General features: G+C 33.3%; 1 protein-coding gene across 1 annotated transcript in view; it reads left to right on the top strand.

The window, feature by feature from the left end:
• The window catches only part of KIAA0825, a 235221-nt gene that overhangs the window by 102161 nt on the left and 109916 nt on the right, over positions 1-23144 (top strand). The window contains exons 12-17 of the mRNA XM_083884371.1: positions 39-149; positions 5238-5377; positions 13695-13883; positions 15410-15643; positions 17275-17683; positions 21467-21623. Of these exons, the coding sequence (XP_083740497.1) occupies positions 39-149; positions 5238-5377; positions 13695-13883; positions 15410-15643; positions 17275-17683; positions 21467-21623 (1240 nt within the window). The remainder of the gene's footprint in view (positions 1-38; positions 150-5237; positions 5378-13694; positions 13884-15409; positions 15644-17274; positions 17684-21466; positions 21624-23144) is intronic.

The following is a 23144-nucleotide window of genomic DNA, read 5'->3' as shown; positions in this document are numbered from 1 at the left end:
CTCTCCCATGTAATTCAGTAGTATTTGATTTCTTCCAGGACATTTCTAGATAATTCTGATGAACGTCTTCCTCAAGATTTTTCAGAAGTCTTTTATCATCCTTTACACTGGCTATTTTGCATACCATCATCCTGCTTTTTCTTTCTGAAGTGAGTATCAAAATTTGATTGTTGTAAATGGATCACCAGATAGTCATATTAGTCAAATATTGTTACATTTTGAAGAGTATACCTGATTAAATGTCTAATTAATATTCTGATTTTTAAAGCCATAGAAGCATTTTTCAATTCACTACAGATTTCTTTAATCTTTGAGAGTCTGAAGAAAAGTTGCACTGAAAGCACTGTATCTTGCTAGTCTATTAGTTTTTTTTGTTATTTGAATTATCTGTAAGGTTTTCTGGCTTTAATTAGAGAGTATATAGTTCTTGACAACACAGAAGTTCAGCACAGTTACTGTTCTGAAGGGCTTATAATTAAAGAGGAGATAAAGAATGTTTATCCTTTCAGTTTAGGGTTGCTGTTTAAAAAAAATTAGGTACATAAATAACTCATTGAAGAATATGCTTCTTGATTGTAGTTGAATTTTTTGGAGATTATTGAAAGCTGTGAAGAAGTGAAAGCTTAACTTTTCTGTGTCCCTGCATATAATGACAAGTAACATAGAAGATACATGCTACCAGCCGTGTTGTTGTTTGCTTTCTAATTTTGAACCTGAAGCACTCCCACACCAGTCAAGATCCTCTCCTAACGCCCCCTTCACCTACCCCTCCTCCTTTTCAAGGTTATTTCCTTAGAGGTTTTCACTCTCTATTTTCATGAAAAGCACCTTTTGTAAGACGTTACTGTGTTTTCTGAGAAGGTATTTTTATATTTTGGAGGAGTATGTTGTCAAATTAGTGGCAAACTATGAATGACCCATGTGCTTTGGATTTATTACCTCTTTCCTTGTACACACAGTACCTTTTACCTTGTATATGAAAATATCTTTCCTATAATATTGCCCCATACTACACAAAACATGTTGATTTCTCTCCATAGGCTCCACTCCTAACTACAGGTCATCAATCCTGATCTCTCCTTCCCTGGTGCCTCTGGTATCTGCTGAACCAGAGACAATATATGCTGTGACTGCATCAAAATAATGCAGTTCGCTAACTACATGCCAAACGGGGTTGAATAACTGGTGAATTCAGAATGTGTCCTGCTTGAAATAGTAATTTAAGTTCTTATAAAGCATGAAAGATCATGTGTGTTTATCAAGCTTCAAGGAACTTTGTCAGTGACTTTAAGTTATGAGTGGTTGGAGAGAAAGGGGATGAGAAGGAGGGATACAGTAGAGGGAATGACTGCATTAGAAAGGAATCTAGTAATCCATTCCTGCAAAATTTATGCTTCATTAAGTTTTCATTGTAGAAAAGACAGTAAGTTTTTTGATGCCCTCATACAAGGCCAGCTATCAAAATTTAAATTATAGTATGAAGTATGACTTTTGGAAGATGATTTCACAAGTGAGTATACTATGCCGTGTCACAGTATGTAAAGGAAATGCTGGTACCATTTCAGTCTGACGTAATTATCTTTTCTGAAGTGGAATTAAGATAGATTTGAATAAATAGCAGAAAACTATTCCACGGCTGTGTAGCATGTACTTACTTTCCTTGGAAGAAAGGTAGTAAAATACACAAGTTCTTAGTCACCAAATAAGAAAATGTGAAGTACAAAAGAAAGTACATCTCTGAGAAGATACAGTCAGTGTACCTTTGTGTGAAAAGTCCTTATATAGAGAGAGCCTTGCATACTGTCCTTGTAATAATGAGTGAACTATATTGGTAAAGTATTTATTGATCCCTTTAAACAACACACCTTTCAGCTACTCAGAAAAAAAATAAAGTGAAGGACTCTCTATCTAATGAGTAATTCTGAGATGTTTTGGTTTTTTCATTGGTTTTATATGTGAATTCTATGTGAATGAAACTTTTCCCCCCTTGAAATTTAGCACATTGTAAAGAAACATATTTAAGCATTGCAGAAAACTTTATTTCAGAGCATCCTAATTATTCGTGGCTTGTTTTCTGATTTCACGTCTTATATCTAGTTAAAATGTATGTTCACTGTCTGTAACAAAATCGGAAGCACAGGCCATTTTATACCTCTCAACTGTAGCCACCTAGTTTTTAACTGATTACTCTAACATGGTATACATTTAGCTATTAAGTATTTAGCTTGCTATTTCAAAAAAAAGTTTTGCCAGTTCCTGAAATTAATTTGTTTATATGTAACCTGATTTCCCGTATTATTTTTCATTGCTGAAAATGGCTACCTTCTGTTTAATTTTATCAATTTCACTCCAACATCAGTGTCAAGATTGTTACCATGAAATAGCATATCTACTTGCCTTATAATATCTTGAACTTAGCACGTGAGGTTTTCTTTTTTTCTATCTTGAATACAAACCAAAATAATACAGTTGGTTATCAAACTAAATAATTACCAATAATTTGTATTACAGTTCCATTACTGGTAATTGTGATTCCTTCAGTGGTAATTGTGATTCATTCTTTGCCTCATTTGGGGTTTATAATCATACCATTTGCAAATCAAAGTTGGGGTTTTTTTCTTCTACTGTATGAAACAGGACATTTATATGTGTGATATTTATATGTACTTCACCTTTTGTCACTTTTTATGAGGCTAGTCTTATTTTCACTAGTACTGAGCTTTGAGGATGAGAGAACATATGTCTCTCCATATGCACGTTACAAAACTTCTCAGTGCATTTATTGGTGCTAGCTTCATGGCTGTAGGGAATGTCTGCTATATTTTATTTTTCCTCCAAGTGAGTCACACCATTGTACATTTCAATTTGCAAGATACTTAAAGAGCCAAGAACTGGTGTATATTACAACATGATAACTTCCCATCTGGTCAATGACAGACAAGGTTGGTTTTTTTTAATTCAGATACTCTAAAAATGTAATTTATTTCTATAGGAATTTAAAGTATTATTTTTCATAAATCTAATTGACCCAACCTGTCACTTATCTTCTAGCTTGAAGTCAATGAGTGACCTTATTAGATAGGATAACATGACGTTAAAAGAAGAGAAAAAAATTAAACTGGCCCGAATATTTTAACTGAATTAATGAAGAGTTGAGTTTGCTGTCAGCCATAGCATTAATTCTAGTGTGGCTATAGTAACTGTTTTAATTTTGACTTTAATTACTCACTACTGATAAGATAGTATATAGATTATATACGCATTAGATTATATAGATAACTAATCTTGAACATACAGAAATTAAGATTATTATTTTAAGAATCCAAAGTTCTAATGTTGAATCCAGTATGAATTTAAATATGGAGAATTTACTTTGACTGCAAGTTCTATCAAGATTTAAATATGTATGTATGTATGTATTTTTGATAAATGTTACTAGAATCCAGTATGTGCTAATATGCAAATAAAATTGTAGAGTCAATGCTGCACTGTTGGCAAAATATATAAAGTACCAGATGAAAATCACAAAAGCTGTACATAAGGTTTTCTGGCACAGACTTTGCTTATGAAGTTAGAGGTTTTTGCCTCAGTGTTGAAACTGCAAAGGCTGAAGTGCCTAAAATCTTCCTTTACTAAAATGACTATTACAGTGGAGTTTTGTCATAATAGTGGAACATAAGGGTGCTGCTAGAAGATTGTGCTATGGTTTCCTTAGGTGACTTCAAGGCTGCCCTGCAAGATACGTGGCATATTCCATTTTCTGGTAATGGAAACATAGGCATAAACTAAAGGAATGTATCAGGTGACATTTTCTTTTCCAGGACTAGTAGGTTTGTATTGAGGATATTGTATAAATAGAAGCTTTGGCTCAACAGTGAAATACTTGTGCAGTCATTATTTTTTCATGTGTGCCTTCAAGCGTGGTTGGGAGGTGGCACTGGGAGGCAGCACACTTTGGTAAGTCAGAGGTCGTGAAAGTGTGCAACTTAATGGAGAGGTACCCCTCTGTTAGAACATGAGCCCATTTTAGTTCTGTCCCAAAAGTTATGTGTAAATGGCACATGAAGTGTTTGAGCAGAGGCATATAAATATTTCTCTAGTCCAACAGGAAAATGTCAGATTGAAAACCTCCCCATGAAGAAGGTTTTAATTGATGCTGAAGGTGTTTTTTGCCTACTGGGAGATAATATTTATACCTGCCCAGTCAATGCATCAATCCATATGAAGTCCTTATAATCATCCGTGTAAAATTCTTGTGCGTAAAAGTTTATGTATGAGGTGCATAAAGTTTCAATGTTGCCAACTATTGTATAAACTTGTGGCCAAAAAAGTAAATACAGTGCCTAAACATTGGTTGAAATTTAATTTTAAAAGAACCTTTAAATTAATAAAAACTTACACATTAAAGAAAAAAAAATCCACAATCCAATTTTGAAAGCTTGTTTTTAAAAAATGTTTCAAGAAGAAAATTCTAAATACAATAGGTAATAAATATTTGGTAGGACAGATTTGTTTGCTTGATTTTGTTTGGCTGTAATGGGAGTTCAGCGATTGGAGTTGGGTCACTCACTGTGTTCAGAGTAAGCCTTGGAATAGTATTTTGAAACCTCAATTTTTGCAGAACATGGAAATCACAAACAGAAAATAAACTGCAATCTTTTTAAAAGCTAATGAATTTTACTACAGTTTCTCACTTCTCCCTGCTGGCAAAGCAGTAACTCAACCAGTTCAATATTTCTTGTGGATTTTTCAGGACACATAAGAATTGCTCAACCTAAAGTGGAATTTTTTAACCCCTTGAGCATTTTCACTGCCTTTTACTTCAGAGCTTTATATACTTCATCAAGGACAGACCCTTCAGATCTCTTACTCAACAATTACTGCAATAATAAACTAAAAATAATACCCTTATATTTATCCAACTACAGGAAAAAAATCCTTTTTGCCTGGTAGAACAAGATGAATACAGTTCCATGAAAGAGATAAACACAGTTGCTTTGTATCAGATATAACTGTGCCAGACTAACAAATGTCAATTTTCTTTTAACTAGTTGAAATTAAGTGTAATTCTTTCTTCTAGTCTTTCTCTGAGCTGCCTTAAAGTACAGAAGCATGAAAGCATTTTCAGAGTAACCTTGAAGGAGTTGACACTTAACACTTAATGTTACATCTGCGATTTAAGGACATTAATTTTCATAGATAAATTAACTATTTCTTTCTCTCTTATATTTTGAAAGGACTCCATCAGCCAGAGAAATGGCAGCCCAAGGTCTGCTGAAGCTGCTCTTGTCCCAGCCATACTGTAATCTAACCTTGCTTTTAGAAACATTGCTATACCATGATTGTCTCTTAGTGAAAATTCTGCTGAGAAGCTCAAGTAAGTATTGGTACTGTCTATCCATATAAGAATATCAGTGAGAAACACAAATTCATTTTTAAGTATTTAAATGCTAGAGGAAGGCTGTCAACTGTTTTAAGGGTTAGGTACCCATTTACTTACCAGTAGGACACTTCTTGAATGCCTAAAAAGATAGAAAAAATCATCACTCTTTAATGAGAATTTACACTCAACCAGTGTATTTATAATTTTAAAGCAAACTGCAATGTGATAAAATAGGCTGCTACCATAAACGAAAGAGAGTCAAAATGAATCTGAGCTTAACAGAGCTTTGATACGACAACTACTGTATACAAGTATTTAAAAGTGTGGATCAGTAGTTTAAAAGACCACTTTCAAAATTACATTTGAGCAGTGGAAAGCTTCTTAGATGTTTTGTTGAAGGTATTATATGCTTGTCACTGTAGAATTCTAGACTTACATTAATATGCTTCTTCTTGTTAATTCATTAGTGCTGTTTTGAAAGTAGAATAAATAAAAGAACATTTCTACAAATTTTTATTTGCATTCTGATGGTATTTTGTTTGAAGCAACAAACTTTATCACACCTTTCCATTAGTAGTATGCAGATCAAATGATCATATTGTGGAGTAGTTAATGGTATAATCACCTGTTTGACTTAATTTTGCAGAAATATGAGAGTCTTGGTTTCTTTATTTTTTTTTGGCAAACGAATTCTTCCTATTTATCAAAAACCTATTAGGTCCATATAATATTTTATAGATTTATATTTATGTTTATATCTATCTATCTATCTATCACATGATTTAGGTCTGTCATTTTAAAATGGTCTAATATTTGTCAGTAGTACAACATCTTCCGCGGTGTCACACATCTTATTGAGAGCCGCAGTGCATACCTGCCTACTCAAACTCATGTCATCTTTTACAAAGGCTGACAAGTGTTTGATCAGGGTCATAGTCTTACCCTAGTATTATCCAGTATTGAGTTTCATTATGTGTTTAAATTATTACAGGTAATAAGTGACAGAATGTATTAGTCTATTGACTGACCAACCTCTTAAGCTTTAGGGAAATCCATGTTACTTTGAATTACAAAACAAATTATTTACACAGCCTTTATTCATGTAACTTCAGTATTGGAATGAATAAACTTTGAGTTTAGATAAAGTCAATATCTGTAATGATCCATTAAATTAATTTCAATGGGATTAATTGTATAATGACAAAAAAAAGTATTTTTTATTCCTTCTCATATATAGGTAAGTATACCATAGTTTTTGAGCAATTTGCCCTAGTGATAACAAAACTCTGTGGTATTTAATTGCATAAGAATTTTTTTAAAAGGAAAAGCCTTTGCACATTTTTTCCATTAAGTCTTTCCTTTTCCTTTTAAAAACAGGCCAGAAGGCAAAAAATCTTAAGTATTAATGAATTTTTCTGTTTTAACACTCTGGGATACTCAAAGTAGACATCATGCAAGAACATTTACATTTCACTGTCGTCCCATTGTTCTCATGGTTGTACCACGGGGAGGTTCAAAAGGAATGTGTATTCCCCATCATAGTAGGGAGTACTGTTGGAATTGCCAAAGTTTTCAGTAGAAAGAGTATGTGAAGAGAAGCTAAATATGCATGATTCGTGTTGCTATATGTTATAAGAAGGATATCACATTCGTTGAATGTTGAATTTGTTGAATACTCCATGTATATAATTATATACTATCTGGACAGGAAGATGACAAAATGTGAACTTTTGTCATTTTTTTTGCGCAATATATGTGAAGTGTACATAAAAATTAAAATATGGAAATATGAAGTTATTGTGTCAAAAAATACTAAAGGTAATAAATCAGGTTACCCAGAACTGAACCATTTATTTGTCTTCAGTGGGTATGACTACTACATACAGGCAATTTTGAAAAAATTGTTGCAAACTTTGACTTGCATTTTTGGCTTCTGTAACAGGCTATGAGTCTAAATTACCTAGATGTGTTAAATTACAGTGCCATATAATTCTAGGTTTTTTCTATAGGTCCAACATCCAGCAACTTTCTTCAAGATGTTCTTGAGTGAGTAAAGAGTCTAAGGTCTCTGCTCTGGCATTGCAGAGAGAAATAGTGCAGATAGCTGGTACTGTGTTAATTTTCTGACAAAATAAACTATTTTGCAATTTACTTGGCAGACTTTTTTTAACCAACCTTGCCTTATCATTCATGGATGTGAAATAGAAATGGATTATTTTGAGAAGCAACAAATAATAGAGGAAAAAAGGAAGTGGTGTCTGTATAAAATAAGTAGCTGAATCCAGCAGATGCTGACATGAAAACATGAAGGATGGAAGTGAATTCTGGGCATTTCTACTAGATTTGCAGTAAATACACAGCATGCCAGTGGAACAGTCTGTGACTTCTGGTTTGATAATCATTTCCAGGAATCAGGAGTTTTTCTTTGCATAATAAAGCAAACAGCAATAGCTTTATCGGATTGCACTGGCCCAACACAAGATTAATACCAGAGGGGACCCCATCAGACAGTAGACACCCAGCCACTTACGAATAGGAGATAAAACAGTGGTCTCTAAGAGATTGTCACTGAGAAATTGTCAACAGGGCACATTCCAGACTTTCAGTCAGTCGTTGGGTCTCATACGTTTGTTTAAGAAGAGAGAGTATTATCAAGTTGATGATGAACAATAGAAAATGCAATGTATTGCTTTATGATGTTATAAAGAATCTTATTCATTACCATAAAAACTTGAGACTGCGGTTGTTACAGAAATTTAATTTGTCTTTCTATGCACAACCTTAAAGTGAGTTCTGGAGATAAACTGTAAGAAAACTGCATTCACAGCAGGACCAGGCCATTGGTAGTTTCACCTAACATTTTTGGCTTGCACAATACATATTTGAAAGACTACTAGAAGACAGTATTGTTTAGTCTGTACATCTCAACACAGTTGATATTCTTGGCCTAAAATTTTGAAATAAGAATTGATATTAACATTTACAAATATTCTGTAATAAGTCTAAGGCTGCAAATCTAAAATTACACCCAAATAAATGTGATTTGCTTCAAAAAGAGATCAATTATCTTGTACATGTAAGCAAGTTTGGGAAGGGAAAATTCCCACCAAGAAAATATAATTGCGTGATGGACCGTTAGACAACTTTCTAGACACTAATAGATACGAAGAGTTTTCTAGGACCATTTTTTTATTAACCATTTTCTGGAAAGAGAACTTTGAAATTGGAATTCGTAGAACTGGAAGATTTTTTTTTCTCCACTCCAATTCTTTGCTGTCTTTGAAACAGTTCTCTAGTTCTCTAACTGCCACAGTGTATAATGTGTCATTTTAAATACTAATTAATTTTAATCAAATTTAATTAATGACATTTTAGATACATGAGAGTAAATAACACTGTTTTTTTGTGATTTACCCTAGAACAGTGCAACCAACTGACCTCATTTAGGAGACTGAACTATTAGTGGCAGTAGTGAGTTATTACAGAAGAAAATGTATATGCCTTACATAAGTTACCAACACCATCAAAACTCTGCCATTGTTAAAATCTGTGACAATAGGACACTTTTATTTCAAGTTCTTGAGGGTCATTCTTTCTTGCTGTACTTTCTTGTACTTCATTGTACTTTCTTCTAATGACTCCTTGGATTTAATAATTCTGTGTCATGGTGTATCACACAATTGAAAAAAACTAGCAACTGTTCTGGTCCCATGGCTCAACCACGTGCCATTTTTGGGAAAAATAGTCTTGCAGGTTTTGGACACAAAACTTGGATATTAATGTGTAACCCTGCCCTCATTAGGAAAGCAGAAGTAAATCTTTTAGAGTCATTTATATCTTTGTGCAGCTCTCTCTTCCAGGTATTTGTGGATCATCCAGTATAAGGCTTGTGGGTACCTCTGAAAGTTTTCTTAACCTCTTCATGATAGCAGTCTATGTCATGGTAGCCTAATTAGTAGAAGATTATTTTAAAAGTGGCACCTCCTCAAAAGATCTCTCTGACCAGTAAGCTGATTGGATTCTGTACATGATATACTTCTAGCTAGAAGTGATACACTTCTAGCTGGAAGTGAAAAAGGGACCTTAAAAGAGATATCCTGTTCCATTTGGTGATTTTCCAGTGATAAGCTAGAGAAAACGGTAAACAGATTTTATGGAGTTCTTGAAAACCTAAATGGGATTTCCTGTTTGGACTATAGTGGACCTCTGCTGTGAATCACTTAGCTTTTCCTGACAGAGTGTGAAGATAGTGTCTGATACATGTGGTGACTTCGTGTCTGTGATATATGGTCGTATGGATAGCTTTTCAAAGACTTAGTAATTTCTGATAGGAACTTCTTACAGTAGAGCTCTAGACTGAAAAAGTTTTAAGGAGGTAAGCTGTTTAATATCTATCCAGTATGTGGAGGAACACAGGAGCTAATGTGGCCATAGGACTACATTCAGTATTGCTTTATCAAATTTTGGCTCTCAGAATGTCTCACTTTTTGCATACTATCCCATAAAATCAGTACTGGAGGTATGCTGACAGTAATGGGTTTTTTTTCTATTGGCCATAGATAAGACAGATTCTACAGAAGTCACAAACTCAAAAATTCATTAATGGAAGCTTTTTCTCAGATAGTTGAAAATAAATTGTTTAGGGAGAAAAAATTCTAAATGGAGTTGAATGAAATTAAAATGGTGTGGCATTGATGACATATAAATATATAGCTACAGAAGTAGTTTCCTGATATGTTAATAATTAATGGGCAGATGATATAAATGTTGTTAAAGCTTTTTTTGCTGTGTTGAGCTTTTTAGTTGTCATTTAGGATTTATTTGATTCACAAGTAGCAGCTAATACAAGGCTTATTATTAATTGGAGTGTATTAAATTGAAATGGGTAGATTTAACATCTGGGGTTTATTCAGGATAGGAATAATATGACCCTGAGATTAGCTTGGTTGATTAGAACATGGTGCAGTTAGCAACTAGGTTGTGGGTTCAACCCCCATATGGTTCATTTACTTGAGAGCTGGATTTAATGACCCTTGTAGGTCCCTTTCAACTCAGAGTATTCTGTGACGCTTCCATGAATCTATGATGTTAAATTTCTCCTTGGAATTTAAAACTAAAATAATACACTTTCTGCCAAAATGAAGCCATGTTCAAAGTTACAATAGATTTTAGCTGTCATTGGAGAGGAGCAACTCTGAAAGAAAAGTAAAATTTTCTACCAGGTCAGATACAGTAAAGGAACAGAAAAAAAGTCAGTGACTGAGGAAGCACTAAGGATAGTATACTGCAGAGTGCCTGCTGAAGTATTTGATTCAATAAACAAATAGGGTATATCCTTTGGGCATTCTTTATATCCTCATCAGTTGCTGTGATTTAAAGAAACCTTTCAATTCAATTAAGAAAGCAACAGTTTCATGCTTTTTGCAAATTAAAGACCAGCATCAGAAATAATTTGTTCCACCTTCAGTTTCTCTTCCTAAATGAAACAGCATGTATGAATTTGAGTTTTGACTACCTCTTTTGATCAAAAAGACAAAATGACTGTTTGTTTCTTGACTGTTGTATGGATTAACTGGGTAGTCTAAAGTCAGTAAGAGAGGATTTTGTGGATACGGCAAGATTCATTCTATGGCTAGACTAGTCAGATAAGTGCTGGATGAGTGATAATGTTGGCAAATTACTGGGTGGTATTTCTATCTCTAAGAAAGAAATATGGGTGAATTGCACTTCAAGTCTGCATTTCTGAAGTTATGTTTTTAAAATACTTGATAGTATCCCAAGAGGTTTACTGCATTATTTTGTCATAGGAAGAATGATTCATTGTGAAGGGTTAGGACATAGTTGTTATTCAATAGATACATAATTTTTTTACAGATATATTTATTAAAAACAGTAGTATTCTAGTACTTTTTGATGTCTTTTGTGCATATAGAACATCATGCTATATGGAAATAACAGCTGATTTTTTATTTTAGCAGGTATCTAGATAAATATGTAGCCACATTTATGTATGAATGCTAAATCTTGCTAAAATAATAAAGAAGCATCTCCTTTGAGCTACCTATGGGAGCTTTAGATTCCCTTCACAAGTTAGCTTTTGCTATACAAATGCAGTCAGTGAAAAAAAGAGAAATGTATAGAGGAAAGCATCACAGGGCAGTAGGTGTAATACCTATCATATAAATTCTGTTCTATGTAATAATTAATAAGGGTGCATTGAAGTTCTAACTGAGATGAATATTTAATGTTATGACAGGTGAACTAATAAATGTAAAAGAAAAAATCTAAAGCAAGCAAAATCTATGTATCTTTCTGTAGACTCCTAATTCATAATCTTTAACCAGCTATACTGATCTGCTAGCTAAACTTTTCAAATTATATTATCCTTTAAGGTCCCGTGTGACCCAAAGGATTCTGTGATCCTATGATCCATGCCCACTTATCCATCAGAAAACTCATTTTAACCTGAGCTTTGGGGTTGTTCTTACTACATGGACAACGTTTACTTCAGGATGAAGCAAGAAAAAGCTGATGAATAATTACGTATCTTGTTATATTTAGCTACAGAATGATTTAGAAGTGGATTCATGAAAATCTTTCCTTAAAAGCACAGGAATTGCATTATACAGTAGTTATACCAAGGTGTATGTATAGCCCTTTCTACAAAGTTCTTTTATGCTCCTTTCTCCTTATCTAAATCTTTTGGTAGCACTAATAGATTAGAAAAGTTATTAATAAGTTGTGACTCAAACTTTCCATGTGACATGGTCATAAAGAAAATTCAGACTTGATTTCAAGTCATAAGCATCTTTAAACAAACTAATTTCCCATCATGTACTGCAAAGACAGTTTTTACATAGTACTTGAAATCTTAGCAATAAGATTTCCTCCCCCTAGAATTTGGTTAAATTAACTTAAAAAATAAATACTTACAGTAATAGAATCAAAGTTCATTTCAGATTTTCATCTCACCATTTGAACTGCTTTTTTTGCTTTGATGGTTATTTCTTTGTCATACATATCCCTTGTTTGAGTGAATAAGTGGAATCCATTTGATTAATCACTTAGAGGCATCTGGCACTGGAAACAGTATATGTCTGTTCACTCAGCTCATAGGAAAAAGAAGGCTGTCTTATTGCTGATCTGTCTGCTACCTTGGGGAAAAAAACTAAACCACAGCTTACTGGTTATGAAATCACTGATCATGCTTTTCAGCTTTCTACATCCTCTGTTTCCACTCAGGTTGTATACTGAACAATTACTGATTTACAGTAATGCATGAATTAGGTTGTAGGAATTCAGAAGAGAGTAAAGTAAGATTTTTTTAGTTCTCAAGTCATTCAAAGATGGGTCAAAAGCAAAGATTTTCCATTATTGTAGATTTTGAAGGCGCCCATCTTTATCCTCCACAGGTCGCTAAGGGTAAAGACAAACAAACTGGCAGAAGGCAATGACATTTTATAGTATAATTTTATCTAAATACTTTTTAGAGAAACCATTGTTTTTGAAAACTAGAAATTTATTTAAATTAAGAGTATTTAACAGGTTATGGCTCTGGGTATTTCTCACAGTTGTTAATATTGGAAGCATATTTCACAAACAGGTGGGAAGCTCAGGTCCTCAGCACTAGCACAAGCTAAAGTTATTGAATTGCTTCGATTCCTGAAGTTTTAAACACATCCTTATCTTTCAGCTGGGAGATAGTATTACAATAATTATCAGAAACATTTTTAAATATTTGTAAGAAATTATTACTGAACTCTATGATAATCACTACTTGTGTTTAAAATCTGTATCTTAGCAGGGCTGAGATTTTGTTTTGTGGAACTGTTTTATTCTAAGTTTCATCTTACACTAAAAAAAAAGCCAGCACATTTTGGGAAATTTGGAGCTGCTACTTTTCTTAATTTTTTTTATATCTAAATAGAATTTTATTTATTTTATATTACTATTATATAAGGAAGAGGAGTTACGCAGTAATAGTTTTTTGACTGTGATTCTGTAGTTTAGTTCTGATTAATTTTCAGTAAATAATCAATTTCCAATTACAATCAATTTAAATTTAATTTTGAATTAAATAGGCATATTCCATAATTTGACAACATGCTTGAGTCTTTTCTATTGGCTACACATAATTCAGGAAGACAGTCAACTGTAATTAGCCAGAGAAAGATCAGATTTCAGTATCTAAGTGTTATTGTTTGAAATATTATTCAGATACACTTTGCAGTTTGTTTTGATTAATACTACCATTACTGAGACCTTTAATTACTTGGAAATTATTGGAACCATGTTTTTGTTTATTTTGAAGGAAATGAAGCATTAAATTGTGATGAACAAAGTTCTCTCTTGGAACAGGAAAACAATAAAGAGTCTACTCTGATTGAAACAATCTTCACAGTACTGTCTTACTGCACTTTATCACCCAAATCTCTTGGCATTGCTTTTGAGTCCTACATGGAAAAGGAGCTGCTGTGGAACTGCTTATGCAATATGACCGGTACTTAATTTATTAATAAGCATTTCAAATCTGATATTAAATGTTCATTTTCAGACATGTAGTGCATATTATTTTTACCGTAATAAATCAGGTGAAAGTATGTTAGTTTACTTTGAAATCGTAGTATTATTGAGGGGTTTTGTGCAGTCAGGCCATGGTAGGAGTGGTGAAAATTTTGGAGAATGCAGAGGTTCCAGAGCAATGTTGTTGACCAGGAGCCTGATGACCTTAAGTGTTTTTCTTACCAGCAACTGGCTGCAGAACATTTTTGTAGGCCTCTACCAGTAGAAGTTCTCCATCTCTATGCATTTAACAGCTCCAGGCCTTTGCCACAATTCACAAGTAAGAAGAGAGGAAAAAGAGAAGGAAGGACTTCTACTGAGAGAGAGAATCTGAGAAGCATATAATCTCAGCTGTCAATAGGCACTCAGCCTCCTAATTTTCTGTTGAGAGGGAGAACTGTTGAGAGCTGCCCTCACAATTAGAGCAAGTAATTCTATGCCCAAGGAAAAACAGTCATCAACCAAAAAAGAGAGGTGAGATTTAGAAGGATTCTGCAAATTATGGATTAAAAGCCGGAGGGCTCAAAAGAAGAGGATGAAAATGGGAGAAGGCAGAAGGGGAAATAGAACTATGAGTATCACATAATTGAAAACAATTATAGAAGTGCTCAGGTACTTCTCAGAGAAAAATGGGATTGCAAAAAGTAGAAATTTAATGTGTAAGAGGAAGAAAAAGATAGAAGTGGAGCATGGAAGCTTTCAGGAAGGCCATGATGAGATCAGCAAAAAGTAGAGGGAAGCAAAAGTATGAGCAAAGGATCTAAAGATCTAACATGTCAAAACACATCTCTGATATGCTCCGCAACACTCTGCCTGACAATTGCAGCTCCATGACAATGGAGAAACTGTAGATTGCTGGAGTATTAAGAATGTGGAGAAGATTGATACTTGTCGTAATGTCAATAACTGTATTTAGGATGGTGTGTTTTGAACATGCAATCTCTGATGACATGCTGTGTTTCTGTTGATGACTATTATTTGTGTGTATTTTTGTTTCCAAAATACCCTTTTTTTTTCCTTTACTGTCTGTAGTATAGCAGTTTGCGTATCTAATAAATGTAACTGCATTAATTCTATCAAGAAAAGGATGTAGTAAAAAAGGTGTATCTGGAAACAAAAATACATAGAAATAATAGTATATATCTTTGCCTCATTGATGCCTAACAAGTACTTAAGTGTTTTCCATATTAAAAGGAAGACATGAATCAGCTTAAATAGATTTTTTATAAATATATCAGTGGAGAAATGAGAATGAAGAAAATATTTTTTTTGTCAGTACTGTATTTAAGATGCTATATGTTTTGCATTATAATCTTTCTTAATTTGTAACAGACCAAGAGGTCTAATTTATTATGAAGCATAATGTTACTTTTTTTTTCTATAAGAATTCTGAAAACACTTTCTGAAACAGATTTACACAACTGACTACACTTACTGAATAGTTAATAATTCTTCCTTCTGAAGTTTCCAGTTGTGGTGAGTCGGAGCCAGAAGTTATCAGATGCTTGAAGTTGACCTTGATTAATTCAGTCAAGGGTATAGTGAAACAGATAATTTCTTTGATGCATTCATGGGAGGCAACAGAAAACTATGGAACATACCAGCACAAGCAAATAGTTCCCGAAAGTTTACTGAAAACTGTTCCAAAGGAATGGAATTACACTCCTCGGGAAATGAAGAGAAAAGAATCTGGGAAATGTAGGTGAAATTTATATGTAATATTTATATATGTATACAATACATCCTATAAGCTTCTCATAAGAACTTTTAAATCCTTTATTCCTTTACTCCAAAACTGGGCAGTTAAATTTTGTGAGTGTTGTAGCTTGACAATGAACAAAGTATTTCCAAACATCCTGTCATGGTTGTGGTTTTTTAAGTACTTTGCATTAAAATTCAGTTATTGTTCTTGAGGCTTACGCCAATACATATACAAACAAGGTTTTGAAAATAATCAGTATTGTAGTATTAATAATAGTAGTACTGAGGATATTTTCAGCATCTGGCAGTAGTCAGATGGGATTCACAACAAAGTGAAGAATAATTCCTATACTTTGGCCTCAATGGCTGTAAACAGTTTTCCTTTTCATTATCATCTTTTCATTCAGGACTGTCATTCATCCCAACTTTACAACACAGCAATTTATACTTGAATAAAATAAAGCACTGAAACTGTTGTGGAATATGCTACTGCTTGGTTGTTGAAATAGTTAGTAAAGAAAGAAAGAAATCATATAGAACAGGAAGTGTTTTGAAGGTGATTAGATGTAAAGCTGATTTCTGGTATGTATTTTTATGGCCCACAGTGCCTAAAGCTTCAGGTCATGGTTCAGAAGGCTAACTTTTGGAAACATTTTATGATAAATTATTACCACCAAAATATTACCTGATTATTTTCAATACTGTAGTATATTGTGGCATAGTGTTTTGAGTATGTAGATTGTGGCCAGGCCAGGCCATCAATCTGTTCCTTTTTTTCATACATCTTCACTGCACTCTCATTTTAATCTAGAACTTTGTATGGCTATTTTAGGCTAATTGCTATCTGTGAACTGATATGCAAGCTGAGAGGAAAGACTCTAGGCTCAAGACAATTTAAATTTGTATGTGTGATATCTAGAACAGATACTGTTTCTTTTTTTAATAAGAGAAAAACATTTGGAATACAGGTACAGTGATGCAGGGTTTTCTTGAATTGTTTTGAGATTGTTTGGAGGTTGGTGCTTTTTTAAATCTTGACACTTTTTGCTGTATTTTTCATTTTAGACATGTCTTGGGTTTTGAGCAGCACAATTTCTCTGAAGTTACTTTTATAGCTACTTTTATTATCTGGAGTCTTTAAAATGCAGTGCTATCTGGTGTAGGTGCTTATAAGAAAGATGATAAACTGAAGTTTTGTCATTTTGAACATAGAAAGGGATTGATAAAAAACTAGAGATTATAAACGTATGTAATATTCTGATACACTTAGCGCAATGCTTCCACTGTGAAGTTGAAAAAATGCTACAATTTTGAAGACAACTTTTTACAATTCAGAATATCTGAGTACTATCTTATGAATCCTGTAAGGACTGTGCACAGCAGGACTAATTGTTAAAAGAATCACAGTCTTAGTTCTAAATTTTCTGCTTTTAAATTGTGTAGTTGTTTAGGTTCTGTGGGATTTATGCGCAGAACGCATGATACAAGTGAGGCTACAGTGTTGAGTACTTAAGCTTTTTACCCATTTTCAGTACAAAAGAAAGTTAGAAATTATCATACAACATTCAGAAGCAGTTAGAACTATACTGATAATGTTAATCATATCATCTTTTCTTTCTATTTTTAAGGCTTCACAAGGCTTGCAGCTCAAGCAGTATCTATTGTAATCAGCAAGTTACCTACAGTGATTGCATGTTTGCCTCCCCCAATTAAATACTTCTTTTTTCTGGCTGAGAGAAAAATGTCAAGAAACTTTGCTGAATTGAAGAAAGCTGGTCTGCTTGTCTGGAACTTGATTGTAATTATATGTCGGATATTTGAGGATGGAAATACTGCAGAATTTTTAACAGGTGCAACACTTGACAGATGGAGCAAAGAAAAACTCAGTTTAGTTCGTGTGTGCTTAGAAAGTATTATGGGAAAGCAGAAAAGTGGTCCTAAGCAAGTGACCCAGAAGATTATACAAAGCATTGAACAGCAAAGACCAAACTGGATTGAAAGCCAGTTGCTGAAGGCAAGAAAATTGAGCATAGACTGGTAAGAACATATTATTTTTTCAAATGCTATTATTTGCTCTTTATTTTGTTGGATTATTGGCATGATTTTGGCTACTGCTCAATTTTAAGGAAAAGAGATGAGCAGTGATCATATATGAAACAGATTAGTTCTTAATATTAATGGCTTTATATCATGGGTTTGTAATTTAAATTCATTGCTGAAACACTGAAGTAGGGTTGTTTCATCAGAATGATATGTTCATAGTACAAGATTTCATGTTTTCTTGATGAGCCAAAAATGTGAACAAGTCCATTGTTATATCTTTCAAAATGTGAACAGGTACTAAATATATTTATAATTTAATCTTACTGTGTTGATTAAATTAAGAGGAACTGTGAAAAGCTTTAATTGTTTATCTGTGAATAAAAAGTAAGTATACTTTATTCTAAAACATACCAAGCCCTGAGGCAAATAGGGTATATTAAAACAGGACAAGAATAATATCGTGCTGTGCCTTTTTGAGAAAATACCAATTTTTCCTTCAGATTTGACATTAAGATCTTTACAGTGATTTTTCAAGGAGTTGTGTACATGTCAGTGTGTTTGTAGTCCAGTCTGTTTTAATGTTGCAGTCATGTATCATTCTGTAAAAATACATTAATCAACTTTGCAATATTAGATTTATTGGAATTACATGATTTATGAAATTAAATTGTAACTGCTGAAAGTAGGATTGCTGGGGTTTTTCAGTGAGTATTCTTTAAGGTTGCAGTTGTTGCTATCATGTCAGTATTTGTCCGTATAAACAAAGGATACAGTGATTGTAGGTTGGAATCAGTGATACCAGTGAAGAAGTTTTCATACAGTGCTTTAAGGGACAGTGTCCTGTTTCTATGAGTAGTCAGTTAATGTGGGTAGTAGTAACCAGTAATAATGTCACACAAACGCTCATTGACACTGACCTTTGTTATCTTTACATTTCCATTTAATTCTAATTTACAAGATCTAATCCAGTGATTAAAAGCTTCAATCCAGATGTCAGTGACTGAAGGAGTTGTAGAATAAAAAAGCATAATGATAATTTGTAAATTGATAGTTAACACAATAGTCCCGTAACACAATTTCTAATGTTGCTGAGATAATTGGCAGTTCTTAAAAATACAAATATAGGAAGACAATATTGTGGAAAACCTCTAAAAATGAAAACTTTAGTTAATTTGCACAGCTTCTGAAGCTGAGAATTTAAAGTCAATATACAACTGTATTTTCTTATGTAAAAATGCTGTGTTATATGCTGGTTATCAGATTGCAGAAAGTAAACATGGGATGATGTTTCTGTATGTATACAGTGTCAACCAAAGACAGAACTAGCTTGTGACTAGGCTTGGTAAATTTAAGCTTAATATAATGAAGAATACATTACCTGCTCTCCAAGTGAGCAGTTACTTGATGCATTTATGAAATTGACTCCCCTGACTTCAGTTGCATTTCTGCCACAGAAATCTAATATGAATGCTTTTCCACTTTTCATTTAAATATTATGAGTCAATATCTGGAGGGAAAAAAGATGCAATTTATAAATACCTGAGATATGAAATCTAGAGATAAATGTTATTATTAATGCAAATTACAAAACTAATATATTAGAGGTGAAATTCAAATATTCAATTAAAGTAAGTAGCGGCCACATAATTACTAAACTAAAAGCAATCTTTCAAGAAGAGATTTATGATTTTCATGAATGAAATTACTATATTGTAATTATCTATTATATACTATATTCTGAGTTGGTGTTATGTGATCATTCAATAATCAAATGATTTTCTGATTTAGCTGGATGCATGTGCATATATATATTCATATTTATAAATGTTTATAAACTTCTAATAGATACATATGAAAGGAAAAAAAAAGCCCCTATAAATTTGAAAAATTTATTTAGGACTCCCCTACAGCCATGAAAACATCTTTGAAGTGGGTTTTTGTAAGCAAAATTCTTGCTTGATTTTGTGCTATGTTATTATTATCAGAATTGCTACTTACATAAAAAGTCTAAATAGTATATATTAATATAATTTAAAAGAATATTTCAAAAATTATAGCCTTCATTGAAAGGTTCAGAAAATGGCAGTTGCACTCACTGCCTGTCTTGTGTACTGCCTGAAAGTATTACTATTCATTAAAATAACCTTCACTTTATGGTAGCACCAGAGCTGTAAACAGTCACGTTAGATTCTAAAAAACACACGTCCTGAGAAGAAAAGAAATGTCTGTCTTTGCAAAGTAATTTGTCGAATTGAAGATTATTGTTTTTCATCATGGTGACCCTGACCTTGCTGGCTGGGTGCATATTCAGATTAAGATGAATGTAGTTATTCCTTGGCTGAGGTCTGCCTCTCTCAGGGCACATTCTTGCTAATGACATGATTGATAGGCAGTCCCAAATCCAGAAAGGAAGTCATTAATCATAGTGCTGCCTGAATCCAATCATCTGCTTCACCTGTGCAGTAACTGCAGTAAAGGATACAATTTGAGTGCTGGCACTGATACATTTCTTTGTCAGAGATCCTTAGCTTTTTCAATGTTAGTTGCTAAGAATCTTAACAAGAAATTCAGGTTGTATCGTATGTGGCATCAAATATCAGCCTTAAGTGTGCTTTTATTTAAAGATCAATTTCTTCTAAGCTTTTCTGTAAAGTACACCATAATAACATAGAATCACTTACTTACATTCAGCAAAGAGCAAAATTATAGTTTATATTTTGAAACTATTTGCTCTGTAGGACATTCTGAAACTGCATGTAGAAGCAATATCAGCAATGCCCAGCAGCTGTACAGCATTTCAGAGAGCCTGTAGGTCAAACAGCAACTTTCAGAAGGAAAGTAACCACAGACTTTGGCACACTTTCAACAGTGAACTGCAACCACAGTGTTTTTGTTTTCAGATTTTTGAGGAGTTTATTGATGTTTTGGGTTTCTTTTTACTTCTAAACAAAGACAATATTGAATTTTTTTAAATTAATTGAGAATGCTTATTTGGTTTATTTTAAATTAATCCAATAGCGTCTGTAGAAATGACAATATATTCTTTTTAATCTTTGGAGTTCTTAACACATACATGTCAAATACCCATGTTGCAGCTCTAAAATTTGAGGAAAATTTTAGTACTTTTTCTTTCTGAGACTTTATCAGTAGCAACACTAAGATAGTAACTTGGTGTTTCTATGCAGAGTCTCACAATGATCAGAGATTTGAATGCGCAATTGTGGAGGCATTTGGGAATGCCACCTTCAGATTTTCATTGGTAGAAGTTTCACACAAATGCAAAAAAAAGCAAGGAATGTTATAGGGCTAAAAATGCAACAAGTGGCAAATAGGTACCTTTTATATGGTTAACAACATACCAGTGGAAAAAAACTACTTCAATTTAAAACTTCTAACCTATACTTAGAGTAATGGCTACCTTTCTGACATGTTAATTAGGCATTAATATGTGCTGTGACAAGCAAAGAAAAATGCACAAGAGATGGAATGTAAATGCCATTTCTAGTAGCAAAGATACTTCTCTATGGGAGACGAAAATATTTTCTACTTCTATATCCTTAGAGTAAAGAGTGTTTTATGTGTTCATCTTTCCAATTAAGGTTATTAAAATTAGTATAATAATGTTTTTTAACATGTAGTTTATGAGAGATATACATACAACAACATCTGTGTAAGTCAACTACTTCCAGTTTTTGTTGGAATATGTAGTTTTAACTGAGTATTAATATTTTTATTTTTAGAAATTTAACTTAGGACTGTATCTTTTCCATATTCTAGTACCTCAATCACAGTTAAAAGTGCAACGTTAGAGGAAGGAGGTATTTCACTTGGATTCACTGAGCATAATATAAACATGATGGTCCTGGATATCTGCCACAAACCAGGTGGTAGCGAGTACCTGAAGCAAATTTATCACATCATCCGGCTCAATGAGGTAGGGAAACGGCCTTTCCACAGAGCAATTAGGTGTGTACTGGCCTGGGGCAACATCTGCTGGCAGCTAAGGGTTAGTCAAGGAGGTAATAATAGTTCTTAAAGTCAATCTAGAATCCTACATTGTATTTTGTATTTTAAGTTTAGGCTTTTGTGCATTTCTACAGAAAAGATTACTTTATAGGAAACACTGTAGATTTTATTTAAGCACTTAGACAGTAGTATGGCTCATAAACTTGCTTCAGTTTCATGTTGTCGACCATAGATATGTTTTAGGAGTCTGAGCACAGTAAAAAAAAATATTAAAATATCAATGCAGGCTGTTGAAGAATTGACTGTTACAAAATGTAAGATTTTATGTGGTTAATTAACTCTCTTGATTTAAACAAACCAGCAACCCCTGTGGCTGTACGAAGGAAAAAAATGCATCCACATGAAATCTTTCTCAATTTAGACAATTGTTGAACTAAAGTGCTTTTAAAATTACAAAAGAAACAAATTCAGATTTATTTGCTACATATGGAATTTTGGCAATGTAAAGAATTTGGCAATGTAAAAAGAACTATTGCATTATTTCTATGGCTGTTCTAAATTGCTCCAAGTTACCAAAAGCATTCTGATTTTACTCACTAAAATAAATATAGGTTTGTTTAAATTGCACAGTAACACAGATCTACAAAACTTAATTTAGAAAGTTCTGGTTTTGGCTTTAATGACTAGATTCCATTAATGCAGAAGCAGGTGCTGTTAAGATCCTTGCAAGTGCACAGAAGTGTTTATTATAAAATACAAAATAATGCAAATATAGGCAGAGGTGGGGATTTTTCTTCTGAAAAACCTGGTAGCATAAAACCCTGGCTAGACAGCTATGTCTGTAGGAAGGCCACAGAGAGCACCTTAGTACTGACACTGCTTCTGAAAATCAGATCCAAATGTTCAGTTCCTAAGTACAGGCTTAAATACAACCTTTATGAATCTGCCTTTAGAAGCATTAGAAGCAATGTAAGCATATATGTAGAGATGGCAACTTAACATTAGTACAGTACAGAATCTTTTCAAGTTTCAATTTTCTGAACAATTAATTGCTTTAGGAAGTGAAGTGAAAATTATTACTATAAATAATTTTCTAATATTACTATAAATAATATAAATAAAATTATATAAACAAAATCTTTTCACCTGGAGTACACTCAAGACTACTCCTAGGTATAAAGGAGTGAGGAAAAGACCACCGAAAATAGCATATAGTCCAGTAGTTAGGACAGTTACCTAGGGGACAGTATATGCAGGCTCAAATCTTTACACTTCCTGGTTTATACCAGGGAATTGAATTTGCATCTCCCACATCTGAACTAATTCCCCAAACCTCCATACCATTAGCTATCAGCATGGAACTCCTTCTTTTTCCCCTGTTGGAGTTGTTTTGCCTTGTAGAAATAGTGGTTAAAATGCATTCTGTAATTTTTAGGGTCAAAAATAGAATCACACTCTAGCTGAAGGAACAGAATGCACATGCTGGGTT

The sequence above is a fragment of the Zosterops lateralis genome (assembly GCF_965231275.1).
Source record: "Zosterops lateralis genome assembly, chromosome: Z".
Lineage (NCBI taxonomy): Eukaryota > Metazoa > Chordata > Aves > Passeriformes > Zosteropidae > Zosterops > Zosterops lateralis.
This window is presented reverse-complemented; position numbering and strand designations above follow the sequence as displayed.